This window comes from Diplotaxodon limnothrissa, linkage group LG9 (assembly GCF_057381915.1).
Source record: "Diplotaxodon limnothrissa isolate DT_005_m linkage group LG9, D_limnothrissa_male_GT1.1, whole genome shotgun sequence".
Taxonomy (NCBI): Eukaryota; Metazoa; Chordata; class Actinopteri; order Cichliformes; family Cichlidae; genus Diplotaxodon; species Diplotaxodon limnothrissa.
The window spans coordinates 24,859,926-24,880,520 of NC_140604.1; the positions used below are offsets into that span (position 1 = coordinate 24,859,926).

The 20,595-nt window shown below is 40.5% G+C and overlaps 1 protein-coding gene across 2 annotated transcripts in view; it reads right to left on the reverse strand.

Moving 5' to 3' along the window:
* The window catches only part of ctdspla (CTD (carboxy-terminal domain, RNA polymerase II, polypeptide A) small phosphatase-like a), a 40,821-nt gene extending 26,698 nt beyond the window's left edge, over positions 1–14,123 (reverse strand). For both annotated transcript variants that reach the window (XM_085362909.1, XM_085362908.1), the window contains exon 1: positions 13,570–14,123. In XM_085362909.1, coding sequence (XP_085219035.1) covers positions 13,570–13,645 — 76 coding nt within the window. In that variant the 5' untranslated portion in view covers positions 13,646–14,123. The remainder of the gene's footprint in view (positions 1–13,569) is intronic.
* Positions 14,124–20,595: the final 6,472 nt, after the last annotated feature.

Consider the following 20,595-nt stretch of genomic DNA (forward strand, 5'->3'; position numbering starts at 1 on the left):
TTAAATACTGGCAGAAAATTAACAGGACAATTAACAGACACCAGTGGTGGTGCAAGCATTTCCCCTATTCCTGGACATTTACAGTGTAACCTCTAGTGATGGGATTTCCGGCTCTTTTTAGAGATCCGGCTCTTTCGGTTCGGCTCACTAAAAAGAGCCGGCTCTTTCGGCTCCGAACCGGCTCTTCAGGTTGTTTTGTTGCTTTAATTAATTTATTATTAACAATAATATAAAATTATGCACAAAAGGAATTACTAACGTAAAAACAAGTGGTTTTATTTATATATGTTTATATATAAATATATGCGGTGGCCCCTAGAGACAAAACACGTACAAACTCCAAAACACATTTCTAGCATGAACTGAACTTCCAAAGCAGAGCTACTAGATCACTTAAATTACACAATTGAAAGCATGTGTGTATTGTTTGTGTATTTATACACAGGCACTCATATATATATTCAAATAATTAAAAAAAAAGTTCATTTACCTGTTATTACCACACACCAAATCCGGTCGTTGGTACTTGCTGGCTTGTGTAGCCACAAGATAACAAAGGCTCAACACTGCGCCCAGCATCCTGGAGCACTTCTGTTGTCTTTTGTACGTGTTTTGAGTTTTTATGTGCTTCTGAGTTTTTATATGCTTCTGAGTTTTTACGTGCTTCGGAGTTTGTACGTGTTTTTACGTGTTTTGGAGTTTTTACGTGTTTTGGAGTTTGTACGTGTTTTTACGTGTTTTGGAGTTTGTACATGCTTCAGAGTTCGTACGTGATTTGAAGTTTGTATGTGCTTTGTCTCTAGGGGCCACCGTAAATATACTTTTATTTATTCACTCCACATAAAATGTAATAAATAAATCATATAATACAAAAATCAACTATTCACATTTCAAGTTTTAACTATTTAAATTTTCAGCTTTTTCCTTTCACAAATTTAAAGTGAAAAGAACACAAAACACTGCAAACCACAACACAATTAAATATAAATTATAATATGAAAACTAAAAGAACATGCATATTCTCTGTCATATGGACCTGCATGAATAAACTTTCTCAATCCTTTATCATCTGCAACCGAAAATAGTTGTGGATGATTACTATACCTTTCTAATGTTGTTGTCCCTGCCTCTCTTTCTCTCTCTCTGGCTCTGTTCCTGTGCTACTGAGTGTAACTACCGCCCCTCCCCCCTCTGCCCAGCGTAAAGCACAAGGCTCGCGTGCAGAGTGAAGCGGGAAAAAAGTGCGAGAGAGAGGCTGAGAGAAAGAAAAAAAAAAAAAACCCACGTGACGGCTCGCGATAAGGAGCCGGCTCGCGTCGTTCACGTCAAAGAGCCGGCTCTAAGAGCCATTTCGTTCGCGAACGACCCATCACTAGTAACCTCAAGATTTATTAAAACAGAGACTAGCAGCACCAAATGCTCCCTCACGAGAAGCTATAACTAGATTTTTCTTCTTCTTTTTTTTTTTAGCAAATCAATTCAGTATTCTGCAGATAATTGTATTCAAAGACACTTTTTAAAACTACTATGTTATACACCAAGAGTCAGTTCAGCTATTAGTGTCGTGGATGCTAACACACATGGACTAAAGCATCCAAATCAATGAGCAAAAACTAGTTAAAGGATGCTAAAAAAAAAAAACCTTGAAAACACAGAATTATAAACAACCTCCGCTGCTGCTCATTAAAAACAGACACAGGAGAAAAATCCCACTGAGAAAGGAGACAATTACAACAGATTGGCTTCCATAACAATATTAACACCAAAGAGCATCTGCTTGCACTCGAACATGTGTTTGGTTACATGCCTGCGCGCAGAATCGAACACACTCAGCTGATCCAAACAGCTGAGTGGCGTTAGATAGCACTGGATGAACTGAGACTGACAGTTGTGTCTGTCAGTCTGTGTGCGTTCACTGTGCCGAGGTCCTGGGTGGGTTATGTGTTAGGCCATCGGGGCAATAATAGCACAGTATGATAAAATAAACTCCCATTAAGCCTCCTTACTTCCCCACATAGACAGCTGAGGCTGAGGTGAAAATTACAGGCTGTGGAGGTACATTCAGTTCCAGCAGATGCCTTTAGTCACTCTCACTGACCCTCAGCTGCCCTTCTGGCTTTATTTCGCCTACTTATAGAGAGGATTTACATGTACATGTACATCCTACATAATCTTATATAACTAAAATTACTCAGTAACTCAGTTATTTGATTGAGCCAAGATGTGGTTTGCAGGGACCTAATCGCATAAGTCATTTGGTTGGCACACACTGCATGCAAGGTACGAATCCCCGCTGCTGCTGTGTGAACTCTGACACACAGCCGTGGGTGGGTCGGCCCCTGCTTTCCTCTCTTAGTTGCACAGCGGCATAGGCGCTGTGGTGGCGGTGCCAGCCTGCTTACAGCCCCTCAGGGATGAGGGCTGATGCCGCTTCTCGAGCGCTCAGTGAAATGAAGGAGATGACAAGAGCGGGGGAATTAGCCCACTGAGGGCCCAGGAAGGAATAATGAGAGAGATCTGACTATTCTGGTGGAGTTACGCAACCGACAGCAACACAGCCCACGTTGTTTGGGGCTGCTGCGGTAGTTCATTATTAATATATCCTTGTACATTCTCATCTACTACTGTGCGCTGAAAGCCAGAGGCTCAGTGACTGATGGGAACTCCTCCTTGCCCATCTACTTCTTTACGACAGTAAAGAAATTAATGTGAGATGTAATTAGGGACGTCTTTAGGCTCCACTTTAATACAGACAGGCTTAACTATTCAGTGACCCAAGAGTAGGAGGATCTTTTAGAGAATTAGGGCTCTTAAATGAAAGAAATTAAAAACTGGTTAAAATCAAAGCTGACTATTAAGTCTCTAATATGAGTCAAACTCCATCACACTTGATCTCCCAGAATGCAATCAACAGCCCCTTTTAGCATGGTAAATAACCGTGTCTTTCAAACTCCACATCCTCCTAAAGACATCTCTGATATCAGACTTTAAAGGGCCCCGCGGAGATAACAAAGACATTATACGACAGTGCTTCCTGTGATGAGTAATGAAGTTTTTCAGTATTCAGTGTTATTCTCAAGTACAAAGTCATCGATGAAACAAGTAGGCACTGAAAAAAAGAGATTTTTTTAAGTATTGCTCATTAAAATACTGCTTGTTATGAATGAATGGGAAACAAGTAGGTCATATACTTGTGTGCATGTGTTGGTGTGAGCATGTAGTAGACCTGGTTGTGTTTCGCTGTTACACTTTCTCGTGCGTCTGCTCTCTGAGGGGCATTCATCTCCACATTTCCACACAGAGAATGTCCTACTTAGAGTCCCCGGAGACTTACAGTTAAACAGTATTCACCTTTTACCTCTGGAGGATGACGGGGGTGGGGATGGGGGGAATTGCCTCTCTGTATCTCCCGCGGGCATGTGCGTTTGCTTATTATCGGATCATCTGTTTAAAAATGTATGAACCTTTTATGCTCTTCTGTCAAATATCTCACAAACTGGGGCGCAGCATAATTCAGGGAGGGCGACAGAAAATCATTGTGGACAAAACATGATCTGCTGCTCAGATAGCCAATTACTGATGATAAATGCCAGCGAGAAGAGGGCAAAATATGCATAGAGGCCGTCCCCTTGTCAAGGGCCGGCCTGCAACCCAGATGCTTTCTCCTGCTCTCTCCCTCCTTGACACAAACACCTCTAGCTCTCTCGCTTTCTTGGTCTTTCTTGACCCCGAACTTTCTCTGAGTGTATTGATCTTTTTCGACAGCGTCCGTTTGGATGGATGGATGCTCAATTAAACGTTAGCTTGTTGCACGTCCGACTCCAGAACTCAACGGTTCCATCGTTTTAGGAGCGTCCCTGAGAGCAGAAAGCGTGCAGGCTGCTGTGGCCGCACGGCAAACGGTCCTTTTGCTCCAAAGGGACTGTGGCTTTTGGAGCATTGAATTGCTCTTCACAGTCAATGCATGCCTTATGTGTCAAGATATACAGGAAAGGCTGGTGATGTAACCCCACAACAATACTGTGCATTCAAACCAAAGTATGGCAGGCACGTACCAGAAGAACCAGAGTGTCAGTCATTTATCTTCTGTAGTTAATTAGAAGGAGTTTCAGTCTGAAGTTTGACGGGTCGAATGTCCCTGACAGCTGCAGTCAATTAAATCAATAGTTGAAAACAGACCCAACACTATGCTGTTATCCGCTGAAGTTTGGTATGCTCGATGTTTTTCTTGAACTGCAGCGCATGCTTTCTCATGAAAATCAATATAACCCAGATCAAGATGGACGTCTGCTGGTTAGTGTATTGTTTTATAGCGAATTTCACTGAAATCCTACTGTAACAGTGGTTTTAAAGGCCATGCCGGACATTTTGAAACAGCATTTGCTCCAAAACAAGCAACCACAGCATACGAGCTGCACTTGAGGCCACATTCGAACATAAAACTTCCCCACAGTGCTGTCAAACACGCAGTCCAAAGCACACAGACATAAAAAGAGGCCCAGAAAAACCCAAAGCTGGTTTGTGCTGAAGAACCAACAAACGGGACAACAAACTGCACGTCTAGTTTTTCATGTACACGTTCTGACACGCGTTCCTCGAGGCCAGCCGAGAGAAAACATGAATAATTTTGATATATGCTTAAATTCAAACAGTCTTTGCTGCTTGTAGAACATCCCAGAGTGCTTTTTCCAAAAGGAGTAAACTTTAAAAAAAAATGCATGCTCACTCACCACAGGCAACTTTTAAAGTGAAATAATTACTGCACTTACATGACTGTCAGTCTAATTCAAATCCACCGGCCGACCATCATACTCGAAACACAGGAATGAAACTCTTGGTAAAGAGAAACAGGAACATAAACTCATGTCTTTCAGGTCTTCTAGTACTTGATTAAGCAAGAACATGATACGAAACATGCCGCAAAAATGTACTTAAATAGAACAGTGGTGGTGCATGCATTTCCCCTATTCCTGGACACAAATGGTGTCTTTTTAAGTACTTCACTTTACCATTTTAAACTTTAGCTTTACACTTCAATTTATTCAGAATGAATCAAAAATAGTTACAAGTACAAAATGTAATTGGTCAAAATTAAAACATGATAGAAAAATGTAGAACAGCTTGGGACACATTTGATGCTAGCAAGCATTTATAGCAGCGGAGGGTTTTAGGAAGCATGCTGCTTATTTCTCTGTCTTTAATAGATTTTAGAGAACAGTAATTCCCTTCTACTTGCAATATCGAGAGAACAGTGATAACTGACCTTAGGTTTAAGCAAAATTGTCTCTTTGATCTCTCTCTCCTCAGGTCAGGTCTGTGAGAAAGTTTCTATGGATCCTGTAGGGTTTTAGTGGCATACCGTATATCAGTTTAAACAAGAAATATCCTAAAACTATTTTAAACTAGACGCTAGTCGGGGACTTCAGAGCAGGAATATGTTCTGTTACAGCTGCTTCAGAGTGAAAGTTTAAGTCATCACAGTCATCCAGGGTGGGAGTGAGGAGTCCACCCACACTATTTTCCCCTGTGGCCTCTCTGAGGATGGATTGCAGTGCTATTGCATCTTTCGTTGTGTCTCCTAATCCATAGATCTACTGGCTACCTAATCATTAAGGGCCACTTTGCTGATTTCTCACTCAAATCTTTATTGCAAGCAGAAGAAAATCCAACATAAATCTTTCTAATGCATTCTGTGTCATACGAGATAAGCCTAATTGGTGCTGGTAAAACTCTCCCAGCCATTATAGCACTTTTTTATGAATATTGGCTACTTTATAATATGCTGTCAGGATCGAAGTCTACCAACTGAGGAAATGTAGTGAAAATATTATTTGGGTTCCTTCCCAGTTTGCTTTAGCATATGCAAGTAGTGATTCTGAAAAATCTGAAGGTGTTCCTTTATACACAAGGGCACCGTAATTGATTTTGCAAGCCTGTCTTTGCTGACACAACCACAAAAGCATGTGTGCCGCCCCTCAGGGAATCAAATCGGAGAAGTCAGGTGAATGTGTAAACCATTAAACTATGGAACAAGTGCAAGTAGTCATTTTGAAGACGCTATTTGTGTAATATTAAAGATACACTTGCCATAATAAAATGTCAATTGATTTGAGCACCTTGGTATAGAAAGTTGTATATTTTTAAGGAGGAGCACAGTTTCTGGCATTTGAGTGGAATTTGTCAAGATGAAAATCAAGTAAGCATGGAAGTGAAAAACACTGCAGTTCTGTAAATGGTCACTAGAGGCCGCCTGCCAAAATGACTCCAAAAGGAAAAAATGTGATTAAAACTTCATCCAAATCATGCTACGGTGAATTTTTCCCTTAATGAAAACTATATTGGAGTGAATTTTAATGTGGTAGCATCATAAACCGAGGGATGGGACTGCCTGCACAGCAAGTGAATTAGCGCTGCACAATTTTTTCCTTCTGATTATTAAGGCTAATAAACACCACTACTCAACACATATACTCAAGAGTTGCATTTTTTGGGTAAAATTCATCCTAAAAAAACTAATTTTGAATTTTGAAACTAAATCAAAATGAAGTCACTACGAAGCAATGAGGAGCCGGTGCTGATGTTTCTAAACAAGAAAAAGGAAGAAACGGAGATTCTGGATTCATCCAATTCAAAAGAAGGCAGCAGGGAGAATTTCATGGCTTAATCCAGGAGTTGCAGCTGTATCACGGCCACTTTAGTACATATTTCAGGATGTCAGTGAGGCAGTTTGGGCTGTCAGATGACCACATCTGAGGAGGCAGAATAATAATTTCAGAGAGCTGAGTGACTCGAAGCGGCGTCTAGCTATGTGTGTGAGGTAAAATGGGATTATTGAGCTACAGTGCACAATGCAGCAATCTGATTGGGTAGATCTGTTTGTTCACATCTGAAAAATTGGATAAATCAAGCTTGGTTTGGTTTGGCTCACAGCACATTCCTGCCCCTCCCTGAGCCTGGTTGTGTCAGAGGTTTCTTCCTGTTAAAAGGGAGTTCTTCCTTCCCACTTTTGCCAAGAACTGGCTCAACGCGGTGGTCTGATTGTAGATTTCAGATTGTTTTCTCTTTATATTGTAGGTCTTCATCCTATAATATGAAGAGCCTTGAAGTGATGGTAGTTGTGATTTGGTGCTATTTAAAAAGAAATGAATTAATCTGAACAGTATAACCAGCTGCTGGTTGTGGTTTCATATATACAGAACAGTTATAATATAAGGTTGTGAGCTGCTTCACATCTTCTTAACTCTAAACTCTACATTACACAGAAAGGCCACACGACAATTAATTTGCTGCTTACAACTTTAAAAACATGCTCCACCACTTGCTGTAGCAGGACTAAAATGATATAAATTATTACAGTCCCCCTCCACCCGCCCCACTTCCGCTTTGGGCATGCTCATTTTAACACAGAGACATGGGCTGATCCCACACAAACAGTTAATAAGCTTTTCAGTCAAGGAGCTTATGGCTAGGCTAAAACATTCAATTCTTCCCAATGAGCTGTCCAGTATGCTATTGGTATTAATGAAGATGTGTTGGGAAACATCTAACACTCCAACACTTCCCTGGAGGTGCAGATAATCAGCTTTTCTGAGCAGCACTGGCTGAAATAGATTCATAAATCTGTAATAAGGACCTGCACTTTACAGCTCTGACTCCAGCTCTTCTCTCTATCTTCCTCTCCATCAAAATGCCGCTCTGAATATCGACTTCGCTGTATGCACACAGAAGTCCAATGTGATTCTCAAGAGAGGTGGAAGGCTATGCTCTGGTAAAAGATTGTCTGTCGAACACTTGAGCCCGGTCTGGATAGAAAATTGCTGTAAACAGCAGAGTGGCAGGTTGTGCGAGGGACTCTGAGCCAGCCAGAACTCACAGTAGCTCCTCTCGCTAGCCGAATGCTGCACACACCCTGCAGGTGTGGTCCACACATCATAAACACTTTATTAATGTACAGCAGCGTGTTCCAGGAATAACCTCAAAAACCAAGAGTGGATGAAACCACGGGCGTTTCTCCAGATTCATACATAATTGCAGCTTCAGTATTTTTTGTCCTTTTTCTCTGGCAACGAAAATAATCTCTGACCAAGAAGACTCGGAGGAAATCATACTTGGAGATGCCATCGGTTTGCAGAAATCCCAGTGACCGCTCTTCGTCTCTATGCATCTTCTCACATTATACATCTCCACTTGCATGTAAACAGACTGAGTACTTTAATGACTGAGTTTATTTTTTAATTATCGAAGGTTAATGGAGTCTGTGAAGGACAGTCTAGCATCTAGGATGGCGTAAGTGTGACAGGTTGGCCAATACTATTCCCTATTATTTGCCTATCGCGAGATATGTTAATATCATCCTATAATCCCAGCAAGCATTTCTTTTCTCCACATAACGTCAGGATGAAAAAGTAGTTCCAAAACGAAAGATGAACTAAAGCCGTAGACGTTATTACAATGTCAGATCGAGTCACGTCTTCAATGTTACGTCACCTAGAAATCCTTGTTGTCTTTATTGATTAGAATAAAATGAACAATCATACAAAAAAAGTTTAAGGGTGGCTTCAACTCAGCTTCATCTAAAGCTTTTGAGTTCATTACTTATGCTACTGAGCTAACTGGTTTCATATGTGAATGTTAGCATTCCTGAGTTTATGAGGCTGGTATGTTGGACAGAAAGGGGATGATTATAAGAGTCTGACATGTAGAGTTCACTATACAACAAATGAAATTGAATTTAGGTGCAGAAAACCATAAATAGACTCTGGTAATACTGGTCTGTGTACGCTGGGAAGATGTTAGGTGGACGTATGCAACTGTGTACTAAACTTGTTAGCTGTTCAAAAAGACAAACACATTATATTCCATCTTAGAAATTATATTTGTATTTTTCACTTTTGTAAGAACTAAGCACTATTCTATGTGGAAACAACGTAATGTCTGTCCAGCTAAAGTTCAGGTTTTGGTGTCCTACTGCGACCAGTTTTGACCAAGGCAATGATGTCAGGGTTTGCTGGGCTATGCTTCCTGCAGTACTTGGATATAAAAACGAACATAATGGTTAAATAACGATGATAGGGTGGAAATGGTGAACAGTTCTTTGTCCAGGAGAGCTCTTTTGATATCATTGTTTGCAATACTCTCAGGACCTGTCTGATTAGTTAAATTGCTGATTAATGTGTAAATATTAAATAAAAAAATTGCCGGGAAGTTATCGCAAATACCCCAGTCTTTGAAAATGATAAAAGTATTTTCATTAACTCTAAGATTTTTTGTTCTCCTGACTAAATCACAGCTGGCATTGGCCTGAAGTATTGTCCAGGCTCTAATCTTGCTGCTGGACCAGAGAATGGGCAGAATGACATTACGTCTGTTCAGGAGAATGCAAATAGCTCGCCCTCAGAAAGGGATAAAAGCGTTATTTGTATTTGTTGGTTTTCCAAGAAGGTTTTCTTAGTTAGAGTTGTTCCAGTGACTCCAGGCTGAATTCAACAAATGCATTCATCAGTGTGTAAAAGAAGCAGCTTCATAGTGACAGTCAGTAAGACACAATTTAAAGCCAATTCGGTAAGATTTTCAAGCAAAACAGACTCTTGCTTTGCCATTAATGCGAGCGCAAGATTGTAATTTCCCTGAAGTATCTGTCATCACTCACTCTGCGGGAGTGCAGAGCTAAACTCAGATGTGACCTAATCTGATTAAGGTAAACGGCTCGTCCACTGATACCTACCTCGCTGTGAAGTTATCGGAGCAAAGCCTGAGTGATTTTGCTTAGCGAGACTGAGCCTGGCAGGCCTTGTGGCTCCCCTCCTCGGCTGCAAGTCCAGCCATTGCATTTCATTCCATCAGAAAAATAAATAAATAAAAATGATAATGGCTGCCAAATGAAAAGTGTAATTTGAGTTTGGAAAGATGACTCTGGTTGCTTCGAAACATCTAGACTTGAATCAGAACATTTTGCTTCTTTATCAGATTAGAAAAAAGAAAAACGTGATGCAAAACAGCCCGAACGTGCTCCAAGCAATGTTTATTTTCCAAATGTATGATATGCATGACTTCATCCACCATCCCCATTATGATTAAATCCTTCATCTCATTCAACATCCTCCATTATGCATAGAGCTCTAATCAGCACATGACCAAATGTTTTTAAAAAATGGCGCTAATGAGTTACTACGTCTTTACTTGGAATGAAACCGATAGGACTCTGAAAATAGCCTGCCTGTGCTCTGAAATATTCAGTGTGTGTGCGTGCGTGTGTGAGTGTAATGATTTGTGGCTTCAGTGGAGCCCAAGCAAGCCGCAGAGTAACTTTCCTGGACAACAAGTGCTGTTTGCTGTCTGCTTTGACAGGGACTGAAGTGAAGGGCCGGGGGCACTGTTCAAGAAGCTCCCTGCTGATACTTTTTTATGTACGACAGCAGCCATTTGAGGAGCCACAGTGCACGTTTGTGTGTGTAAGTGTGTGTGGGTGTGTGTTAGGCCTTCTTTGGTCAGTGACTGACCCTGGATTTTATCCTGCCAGATTAACTGTCAGATTCCACATGTCATCTGGGTTTTACTGTTCAAGAAGAGCAGGGCAGGAAAGTGTGGGAAACAAGTGCAAAAAAGCGCTCTGAAGTAGAGATGGCACGATACCACTTTTTTATGTCCGATACCGATACCGATATCATAAATTTGGATATCTGCCGATACCGATATGAATCCGATATAGTGTTTTTTAATCAACAAAACTGTTTTTTAAATATCTTGCTGCATTTTGCAAGTCTGCAAGTTCATACTCAAGTTTAAAACAACAACTACACTAAAGCTATTCTGTTATACCTGTATACAAAAAAAATATTTCATAGTTCAGCAATACTGATCAATCTAATAAACTTAAACCTACACCATCCTCACTATTCTGGTATTTTAAAGAGTACTTAGCGTAAATATTAAGCAACCTAACTAATAGGGTTCCAACTCCCAGCAACAACAAAAATAAATAAATAAAAAATAGGGAACCACCCCTCACGCTCCACCTCATGATGCTTAATCGACGTAATCAACCTTAATTTGATGAAGTGTGAAAAAAATGCACAGAAATCAATTATTTTTCAAGAAATATTAAATAGATTCAACATCTTTCTTCAACAAAATTGCAGACTGCACAGATGGTACCTTCCCAAAGTAAAAAGTACTATAGCTTACTAGGGTATATATATTAGACTTAATAGTCACTATATACAGTAATTGACTTCTATTCATTTTACATCAAATTAAAACTTTGGGTGTCAGATAATTATTTATTAAAAGCTGGACATTTTAAATGAGAATAAGAAAGAAAAGTATGTCTTTGTGCCCCCTTTTCCCTGTTAATGCCCTATCGGCCCCCCTGGCTAAACTTTGCTAGATCCGCCCCTGCACAGTTACCAGCGTCAGCTACGTAGAAAAAGATCCTGGTGTAGAAAGTAATATTAAATAAATTCTAACAACAGCTTATCAAGCTTAAACGTGCTGCTGTTGTTCAGCCGCTGGTTTCCTCTTTCTGGTGCAAAGTGGGCCAAAAGCAAACTAGAGACACGGACTCGCGACAGAAAAGCCGATCAGCTGATCGTTAAGCAGTTTCACGATTGAAGTAGCAGCCGGAGAGCGAGAGGCAGTCGCTTGTTAAGCTTAACGCAGGAATGCTTTACAAACATTCAGAGATGGACTTACACACTTGCTTTACTTCTCTCGGGATAACTTTGTCGGAGATGAAATGCCAGGTTGCTAGCGAAGCTCCAAATGCTATCCAGACCACCGACAGGTCCCGCATGCCACAGCCGCTCTATCATGTGATGCATACTGCTCCGACTGCTAACGTTCTGAGGTGAGTTACGGCGTGTTGCAAGTTTTGTGAGGTGCTTTCGTGATATTTAATGGATCGGATTACATTTTTTATTTTTCTCCGATATCCGATCCAGTAATTTAGGTCAGTATCGGACCGATACCGATACGTAATATCGGATCGGTCCATCTCTACTCTGAAGGAAAGAAGCAATATTTTAATTTTTTTTCCCAACTAATTTCCTGGATGATCTTACTCCTTCTCACTGGGTGATGAATGTGTACGTTTAGTGGTAGTTTTGATGGATTTGTTTTTGGTGGGTTTTAATTATGAAGCTACAGTAAGCTGCTGGGGAGGGGGGTAAACATTGGGAAATAAATCACAATTGATGGAGTCAATTTCACATTAAAGCAAAGCCCATTTTAACAGTGCAGGCTGGGAAAGCAGTGACTCAGAGTGGCTCGTGTATGTCAGTGTTGCTCAGTGGTAGGTGATGCGGGAAGGTGACCTTTTCTCCAACAGAGCACTGGGTGTAGCAGGAAGCTGTGGTCCCTCTGGCCTCCAGGCACCCTGCGGCTCACTTGGATGGGTGCTGGTGGCTGGCGGGGGAAATGTCAGAGCCCTGAGCTCCGCGGACGCTCGTGTACCTCCCCAGTGTGTGCACACAGATTCCACACAGAGTCTCGTTACACAACAAGATGTCAGATCAAATGAAAATGGAAATATGCATCAGTTTAAAGAGACTGGCAAAAACCTCTTTCAAAGTTAATGAAAACTCCTGACTGATGAGGGGGATTTGACAGTCATGTCGTCGCCACATGGTGAAGCGCAGTCTTTCGTAAAAAAAAAACAACAACAACAAAAAAGAAAATGTGTTTTCGCACAGCCTGCATAATCTGCAGAGCAGCTGTTGAGCTGTTGTTTTCAGCCACTTTTTGTTTTTTAACTCAGCAGCAAGGGGACATTTCCCAGCAGCGTGAATAGCCAAGACACTTTCAGTTACATGAGGATACTTGTTTTATGGAGGATGTACAGAAGAGAGATAATAATGCAAACTTCTGTTTGTTGTTGTTGCTTCAGTGCTATTTTATTGCTCAGATGGATAAATGTGTGCAAACCTATCACTAGTGACTTTGATGTTGATAGGCGCATAAAGACACCGTCTTCTGACCTTGCACAGACAATCACATGTTTAAATTCATGTGCATGCAGTTTGCAAATACCACAACCTCCTCTGATCACTTGTTATTGGTGGTGTGCTGTTTTCAATGCATTTTACAGTGTCTGTGGCAGATACAGGGATGTTGAGAGTGCAGAGGGGGGGAGAAGTAGTAGAGTACCCGCCCCCAGTAGTAAACCCTGCTCACTCAGACCTAAAGAAATGGCACATGTGTTAAGTAATAAAATGCTGGTGGGATATTTCTGGCTAAAATAAATAAAGCTATGAGTGACATAAAGTTAGAGCGGACTACCAGCATCAGACTGTATATTTGCAGGCTGAGCTGGGGGCTCTGGCTCTTAATGTTTCCCTGCTTCAAGCTGAACAATGGAGGTTTTCCGTCGATACTCTTGTCTTGCTGTTGCACTCCGGAGCTCAGTATCCTCTCTGCACCGAGGGCTGCAGATCTGGCAGATGGGCACTGAGTCAATCTAAACAAGCAGCGGGCTCTCCGGAATACATGGAAACCGAAAATTCACGCTTTTTTAAAAATTATTATTTTTGTGTGAAAAAAAAGAGTCATGTGTGACATTTCTGTGCGCCTTACCTTTATCTTGACTTGAAGAAATGCTCTCCTCCTCTTTCGGATTTGCAACCTGTGTTATTATGGACGTGTTGTCCATGGAAACGAGATGTTACGCACCTTCGGCTACACCGTTTTATTCCTTGGCAAACATTACCAGGCGCACTACAGTCCCCCTGGCTGTGCGCAGGCTTTGGAGCGTCCGCTGTTTGCAACGTTAAAATCCCATTTTTGCACTTCCCATACCCCGGTGCTTACGAGCGAGACAAAATATCAGCGAGAAGAAGAAGAAACAGGAAGAAACGGTCACGACGGCTGGTCCAAAATGTGAGGTGACAGTCCGATGTGCAGGAGACAAACAAAGCGTCAGTCCCGCATCGAAGCCGTTCGTGTCCGATGTGGCTGTTGCAGGCAGCATAGCCCCCGCCTTCTGCTGCCGCTACTGTACGCTCCAGCTTCTATCCACACACTACAATATCAACTGCGTGATACGGTTACAGTGTTTACCCAGAGATGGCGACCGTCGTCCTACCGGCCCTGCAGGCTGACTACAACAGCAACACGCCTGCAACATTTCTATTATCCTCGTCAGTCCATGCTGAAAAACCCTCTCCGTTCGCCCACCACCCACCGATTGTTGCTATCTTGTCATATCCCTGCAGCTCAGGGAGGGGAAAGAAAAACTTCACACTGCATGCAGACTCGGGACACGTTTTACGACCTGCTTTGTAATTTTTTATCTTATTTATTTTTCATTACGTTTGCTATATATATATATATATATATATATATATATATATATATATATATATATATATATATATATTTACCCTTTACACTAATTTAAATAAATCATCTCACAGTTCAAGGAAATTAATTTAAGTGGAGTAATACTAAATAGCCCATACTAATTAAGTAAAACTTAAAATCTCACACTGTAAAAGTGTGACTGTGTATAATTTACCTTAAGTTGTTTAAAAAAAATTAACAACAACAAAAAAACGCATTAATCCCCGAAATTTAAAGAAAGGAGGGGCGGGGTGATGATATGGCTGTAAACATTTCCAGAAAAAAAGGGGGAAAAAAGCTCTCTTTTTTTTATAGCTTTGGCAACTCAAAGCCTGCCTAAAAAAAGATAAATATTAGCCCGTTTGTTGTTTTTAAAACAATTTCTCATTACAAATAAACCTTTTACACAAAAATCGCCTTTTGCGAAGTGCTACAATCTTGAGCTACAGCATTAGATATGTTCAGATCGCAGTATGATGATCCCAAACCTACACCCGAGGTCATCTGGAATCCTGCAACAGATGGTGTGGCCCCTGCAGAGCCATGATCTCCACATCATGCAGTCAGTCTGGGATTACATGAAAAGACAAAAGAAACCCAGACAGCTTAAATCCACAGAAGAAATATGTCAAGTACTGCTGTATGTTTGAAACAACCTTCCTGAAAGATAGTTTAAAAAAATTAACTCATATATACTTCAAAAACATTCACTTTCCACTTTTTATGTTCAAGCCTTTTCAAAAAAGCATTGCATATAACACAGAGTAGAGCAAACGCTGAGATATCGCCATAGTTTGTCCCTAAATGGGGTTAAACTCCAAGTATCCCATAATAGCTTGACTCTGACATGCCCTGTCCCTTAAATGTATTTGTTTTTAAATGCATTCTCCAATCCCAAGAAGAGATGACCCTGATGGCTGAATGCTCGTTGTTGTTTTGAAACCAAGAGATCAGCCTATAAATTACACGTAAAATCAATGAATTGCTTCTTGTTTACATCATGTAGCTCACAACCATCCCGCATACACCTGCGCGTGCACTGCAGATTCTCCACATGCTGTTTCAGCCTCAGTGGACCATAGAATGACAACAGGGGAGATAAAGTGGTTTTCTGGTCCGTTGCCAACGATGACGTCTCTTAGTGTTCGTCCCTCTTCACCTTAGCTGTCACTTTAATGGAGCCGAAGCCCACAAAGCCCTAAATGACCCCACCTGAGACATGTGTATGATTGCGCGCGGACAGCAGGAGAACCGATGCTTCTGATAATTAGTATGTAATCTCCCCGCTGAAACGATGCTTTCACTGCAGGTCAGCGCCTCGGCTGTGATGTTTACAATAATGTATGTGTAACAGCAACACAACCACTTTGCACAATTGTCTGTCCCCACCTGGCAGTCTGTCTCAGGTTTCTGCATCTGTCAAGACTGCATGGCTTCTTGAAATCTGAGGGGATGGAGCATGTCTGTAACCATGCTGGGGCACTTTGCATAGATAACTCATCAAAGGCAAATACAAATGTTGCAGTAAATATATCTGTGTAAGAACCTGTTAGAAACAGGCTATCATAATCATAACCACACTGGATGGATTACAAGTTCATCATGCTAACAGACTGTAATACAAGGGTGCCAAACATAAGGCCCAGGGGCCAGAACCAGCTCAGCACAGACTGTCCCACTGGATAGCTTCTTTTATTTACTACAGCAGCATTTCTTTATCATGTAGGAAAACTACATGTGAGGCACTGTTTACAATAACAGAGAGGGGAATTTCACTGGTTTGGCCCACTTGAGATCAAAGTGGGCTGTATGTGGCCCACAAAGAAGAATGAAGAAAACCAAACCAATGTCTTCATTAAAAATGGTAAAAATGCTTTGATGTTGTCTAAAATCACTTTGCATCCTTTCTGTTTGGAAAAAAAAAAGATACTCAACTGTTTTTAATCATGTTCATAACTATCCATTCTTCTATAAACTTTTTAGTGTGCAGTTATACCTGTTAATAAGCTGCCAGAAAACACATTTGCTCGATGGTCAATTAGGGGCTTTTTCTGATGAATGAAAAGCCTCTAGACTAGAACACTGTCTTTGAGTCACCCCTATTTTCTTTATATGGGAAAGTGGGAAATAAGGGCATTGATTTACATGTGCGAAAGCAAAAACAGAGTTTGTATAAGCTTGAAAGTGAATATTCTGTGCATCCACCTTTATTCTTCAACACAGCCAGAACTCTCTTTGGCAAACTTTCTTGTCATTTCTTTAAGTAGTCTTCAGGAATAGTTCTCCAGGCTTTTTGAAGGACAGTCAAAGCTCTTCTTTGGATGTCGGCTGCCTTTTCTTCTGTTTCCTTTCAGGATGATCCCACATTGTTTCAATAATGTTAAGGTCCGGGCTCTGTGGAGGCCAATCTATGACTGATAGTGTTGCATTTTGTATTTTTCTGTCCAGGTATGCTTTTACTGCATTGTCAGTCTGTTTGTGTCATTGTCGTGCTGAAAAATGAAGCCTAATCATAATCTAAAGGCACTTTTCCGTGTTCATAATTTCAGTTTTGAGAATATCCACAACACCACTGTCTGAAATATAGTCATAAACCATGACAGAGCCTCCACCGTCTTACAGATGCCTGTAAACTGTAGCGTCTCACCTTTTTCCTGAATTCCTCTGTGCATGCTGACGATGATTTGAACCAAAATTTTCAAATTAGGATTCAAGACTCCATCAGACGTGTTGTCATTGATTTTCAGTCCAGTTTACACTGGTTCAGCTCTTGAATTAGGTGCCTTTTGTATGTTTGGATGATTAACAGTTCAGTACAAAGTTTATGATTATCTGTTAAAATTCTGTAGAGTTGGTGGAGAACAAATTAGAGTGAAAAAAGTATATTTAGGACTTTGGTTTGGCCAAACAGAAACTTTACAGAAAATACAAGTCCCAGTTAAGCTTCAGTTAACTTATGCTTGAACTACTCAGATGTTACCATATTAAATTAAGAAGTAATAATATTGCAGTGTTTTGCTCATAGCTTGTAATCGCTGCCCCCAAGGTTCTCAAATGTAATTATTTCCAATTTCAGCAATGATGCTATGAGGGAAACGACACTGATTACTGAGTGAAGTTACTCTAATTAATGGCGTTCAACATCCCATGATATCAGTTCATAAACATAAATATATACAGGAAAAATTATAGGAACATGTATTTCCAAAGCAGATCAGTTCACGGGTGTAGCACTGCTTAGCATCTCATATCACATGAAACACTACAAATAAAACCACAACGATTAACTGTTACACTTGCTCGACTCATGCAATTATATACAGTTCTTCATCTGCAGGTAATCAGAGAGCTGTATCACATAAATATAATGTTCAGCACATAAATATTACACGTAAGTACCTCCTTGTTAATCTTCTGCATGTTCTATTAAAAAGAAATCAGTTTACTGTGGCCCTGAAGCAGCAGCCAAAGAAAGTCAGTCCAGAATAAATAGTGCATAAAGAACTTTAAAGCTTATTCAGGGCCACAGATTAGGCTCTGCAATAACAGCTGCAAGACACAAGTACTTGGAGAGTGGAGCGTGCCAGCAGGATAAAGATATATGCATGACTGACCAATACTGCGGTGAAATATGAGAACAAACACTGGTGGAGTCACTTTTTGATCATGGACATCAAACGCTGTTAGCCTCTGACATTTCTCTGTCTGAGGCGGGGGGAAATGGCACCGCTATCCAGCACCAGATTTCTGTTGATGAATAATTAAAATAAATATCTTCTTGATATTAACTTTGATAGGACACAGATGATCTTTTTCAATGCCTTCAAATGCGCTGTCAGACTGCGGGGTGCTTGAATTTTTATGAGTGTGGGTGTAGTTCAGTAAGGAGCTGGTATCACTGAATAATCTCTCTCGCTCTGCATGAGTCTCTCTCTGTCTGCACGTTCTTGAGCCGTTCAGGTTGCTCTTAAACCTGTATATACCTTTCAGCATTGTATAAACAGTGGCACAGTGAAGCGTGTAAAGGGACACACAGTAGCCTGAATCCTGCAATGTAAGGCAGCACATTTGTATTAAAGCTGCAACTGGACCAAAGACACTTTTGTATAAACTGGGACACTCAGAGTTGCAGGTGCTTTATACAGAAAATGTACAAGTCCAATTGCAAAAATATGGGACCCTATCTAAAATGTATGGCATAGACAAACAGAATTCAGTGATGTGCAAATCTCATAACATCAAATGTTTCAACTCAGACATTTTCCTGTTCCATGAAAAAAATATTAGATCATTTTGAATTCGATCATAGCAACATGTCTTAAAAAAGTTTAGACAAGGCCCCAAATCAATATATATATATATGAATCGATAGTTCACCGTGCTATCCATACATGCAGGTTAAACCTCTATCATACAAGAAAAAGCCATGTGTGAACATGATCTTTCTCTCTCTCATTTAAAATGGTCTAAGGGAAGGAGGAATGGGACTATTCAGCTTGTTATCGGCTCTCAGTTTAAAAGCCTTCATCTCTGATGGTATGTGGGTACATAAGTGCCTATGGAGCTGGCAGATTGCACATCTGGAACTGCACCATCAATGCTGAGGTTTTAGAGCAATATTTGCTCCCATCCAGGCAACATTTTTCAGGGAAAGCCTTACATGTTTCAGCAAGAAATGTTAAACCACATACATGTTAAACAGCTAACTTCATATAGAAGAGTCCAGGTGCTGGACCTTTTAACAACTGAAAACATCACGAAACAAAAAATACAACAAAAAAGACCCGGGACTCCCCAAAGTCCAGCAGCTGGTTTGTTCAGTTCCCAAACATTTAGGCTGCTACACAACAGTAAACATAACTCTGTTCCTTCCGTTTCCTGTGTTCTATGGTACCATTAATAATATATGTTTTTGTAAGATTTGTAAATCATTGCATTTTGTTTTTATTTACATTTTAAACAGCATCCCTGCTTTTTTGGTCATTGGTTGTCAGGGGTAGACATTTGTTCAAACACAAGTAAGAGAAATGAGACAACTGCAGACCGACTCAGAGTGTAATTAGAAAACGTGCGCACGGGTGAATGTCTCTGAGAAGACACCCACACGGGTGAATGTCTCTGAGAAGACAAAACACACCGAGCACAGGCTTGCTTGCTTTATTTATAAGGCAAAAATGGGTTACATAGTACTTCCTCTTTTAACTGTCAGGGAAGAGGTTAAACATTAAATCAGCTTATCTGATCTTTCACACACTGGGATAAGAATACAGAAGTATATCATGCTTTATCTGACATCACAGACACTGAAGGAAAAGAATGCATCATTATATCATGCTGTCAAACATCTCAGACACTGAGGTAAGGAATGCATCAGTTTTCCTTTAACAATAGACTTGGTTAGGTGATTCTTCAACAATAGGCTTGGTTATGTGAAAATATATGAACACACAAAATATAAGGCATACTTGGTTAGAATATAAGGCTTACTTGGTTAGAATATAAGGCTTACTTGATTATATTGTATTATAGAGATTTGGTTATAATGTATAATGTAGAAAATCTCTAACATTTCCCTCCTGATGTTAATATATTTCACAGGTTTATATCAATGCATAGTCACTTGTTAAATCACATTTTCAACTTGCATGTCATTCAGTGAAGTATCTAAACATCAGCTCCTAATAAGAATAGAAATTCTCCACTCTGTCCTCTATGTTTAGCATATCATACTGGCGAAAGGGATCCTCAACATTTCTCTGGATCAAGACATAATTTCCTAAAGTATGGTTAAACATATTCATCACCATGCGTTTCAGACAAGGGATAATGCAAGCAGCAAAAATGCAAAATAGAAACATCATAGTACATAGGGCCAACAGGCCTTTAATCAGCAAAGATTTCCAGGAGCCGTTCAGCAACCAGTCCCACCAGCCTTGCTCATTGGTTACGTAGTCCTGTTGCTGAGCGTCTCTTAGTTGTTTCAGAACATTTAAAGCATTTGTCATGTTTAATGAGTGTATGTTGTCAGGTATGTAAGTACAACATGTCTTGTTAAACAGTATGCAGAGACCTCCTTTCTCTGCAAGAATAATGTCCAAAGCTACTCGGTGTTGCATGACAGTGATGCGGATTGCATCAATTTCTTCATTCTGTGATTTGTCAATGCGGGTGGAAGCATTCAAAAACAGTCCAAAACGATAGTCTAAAGTCTCTATTCGTAGTGCGTGCTTTCCTACTCCTGTCCAAGGAAACAGAGCGTGG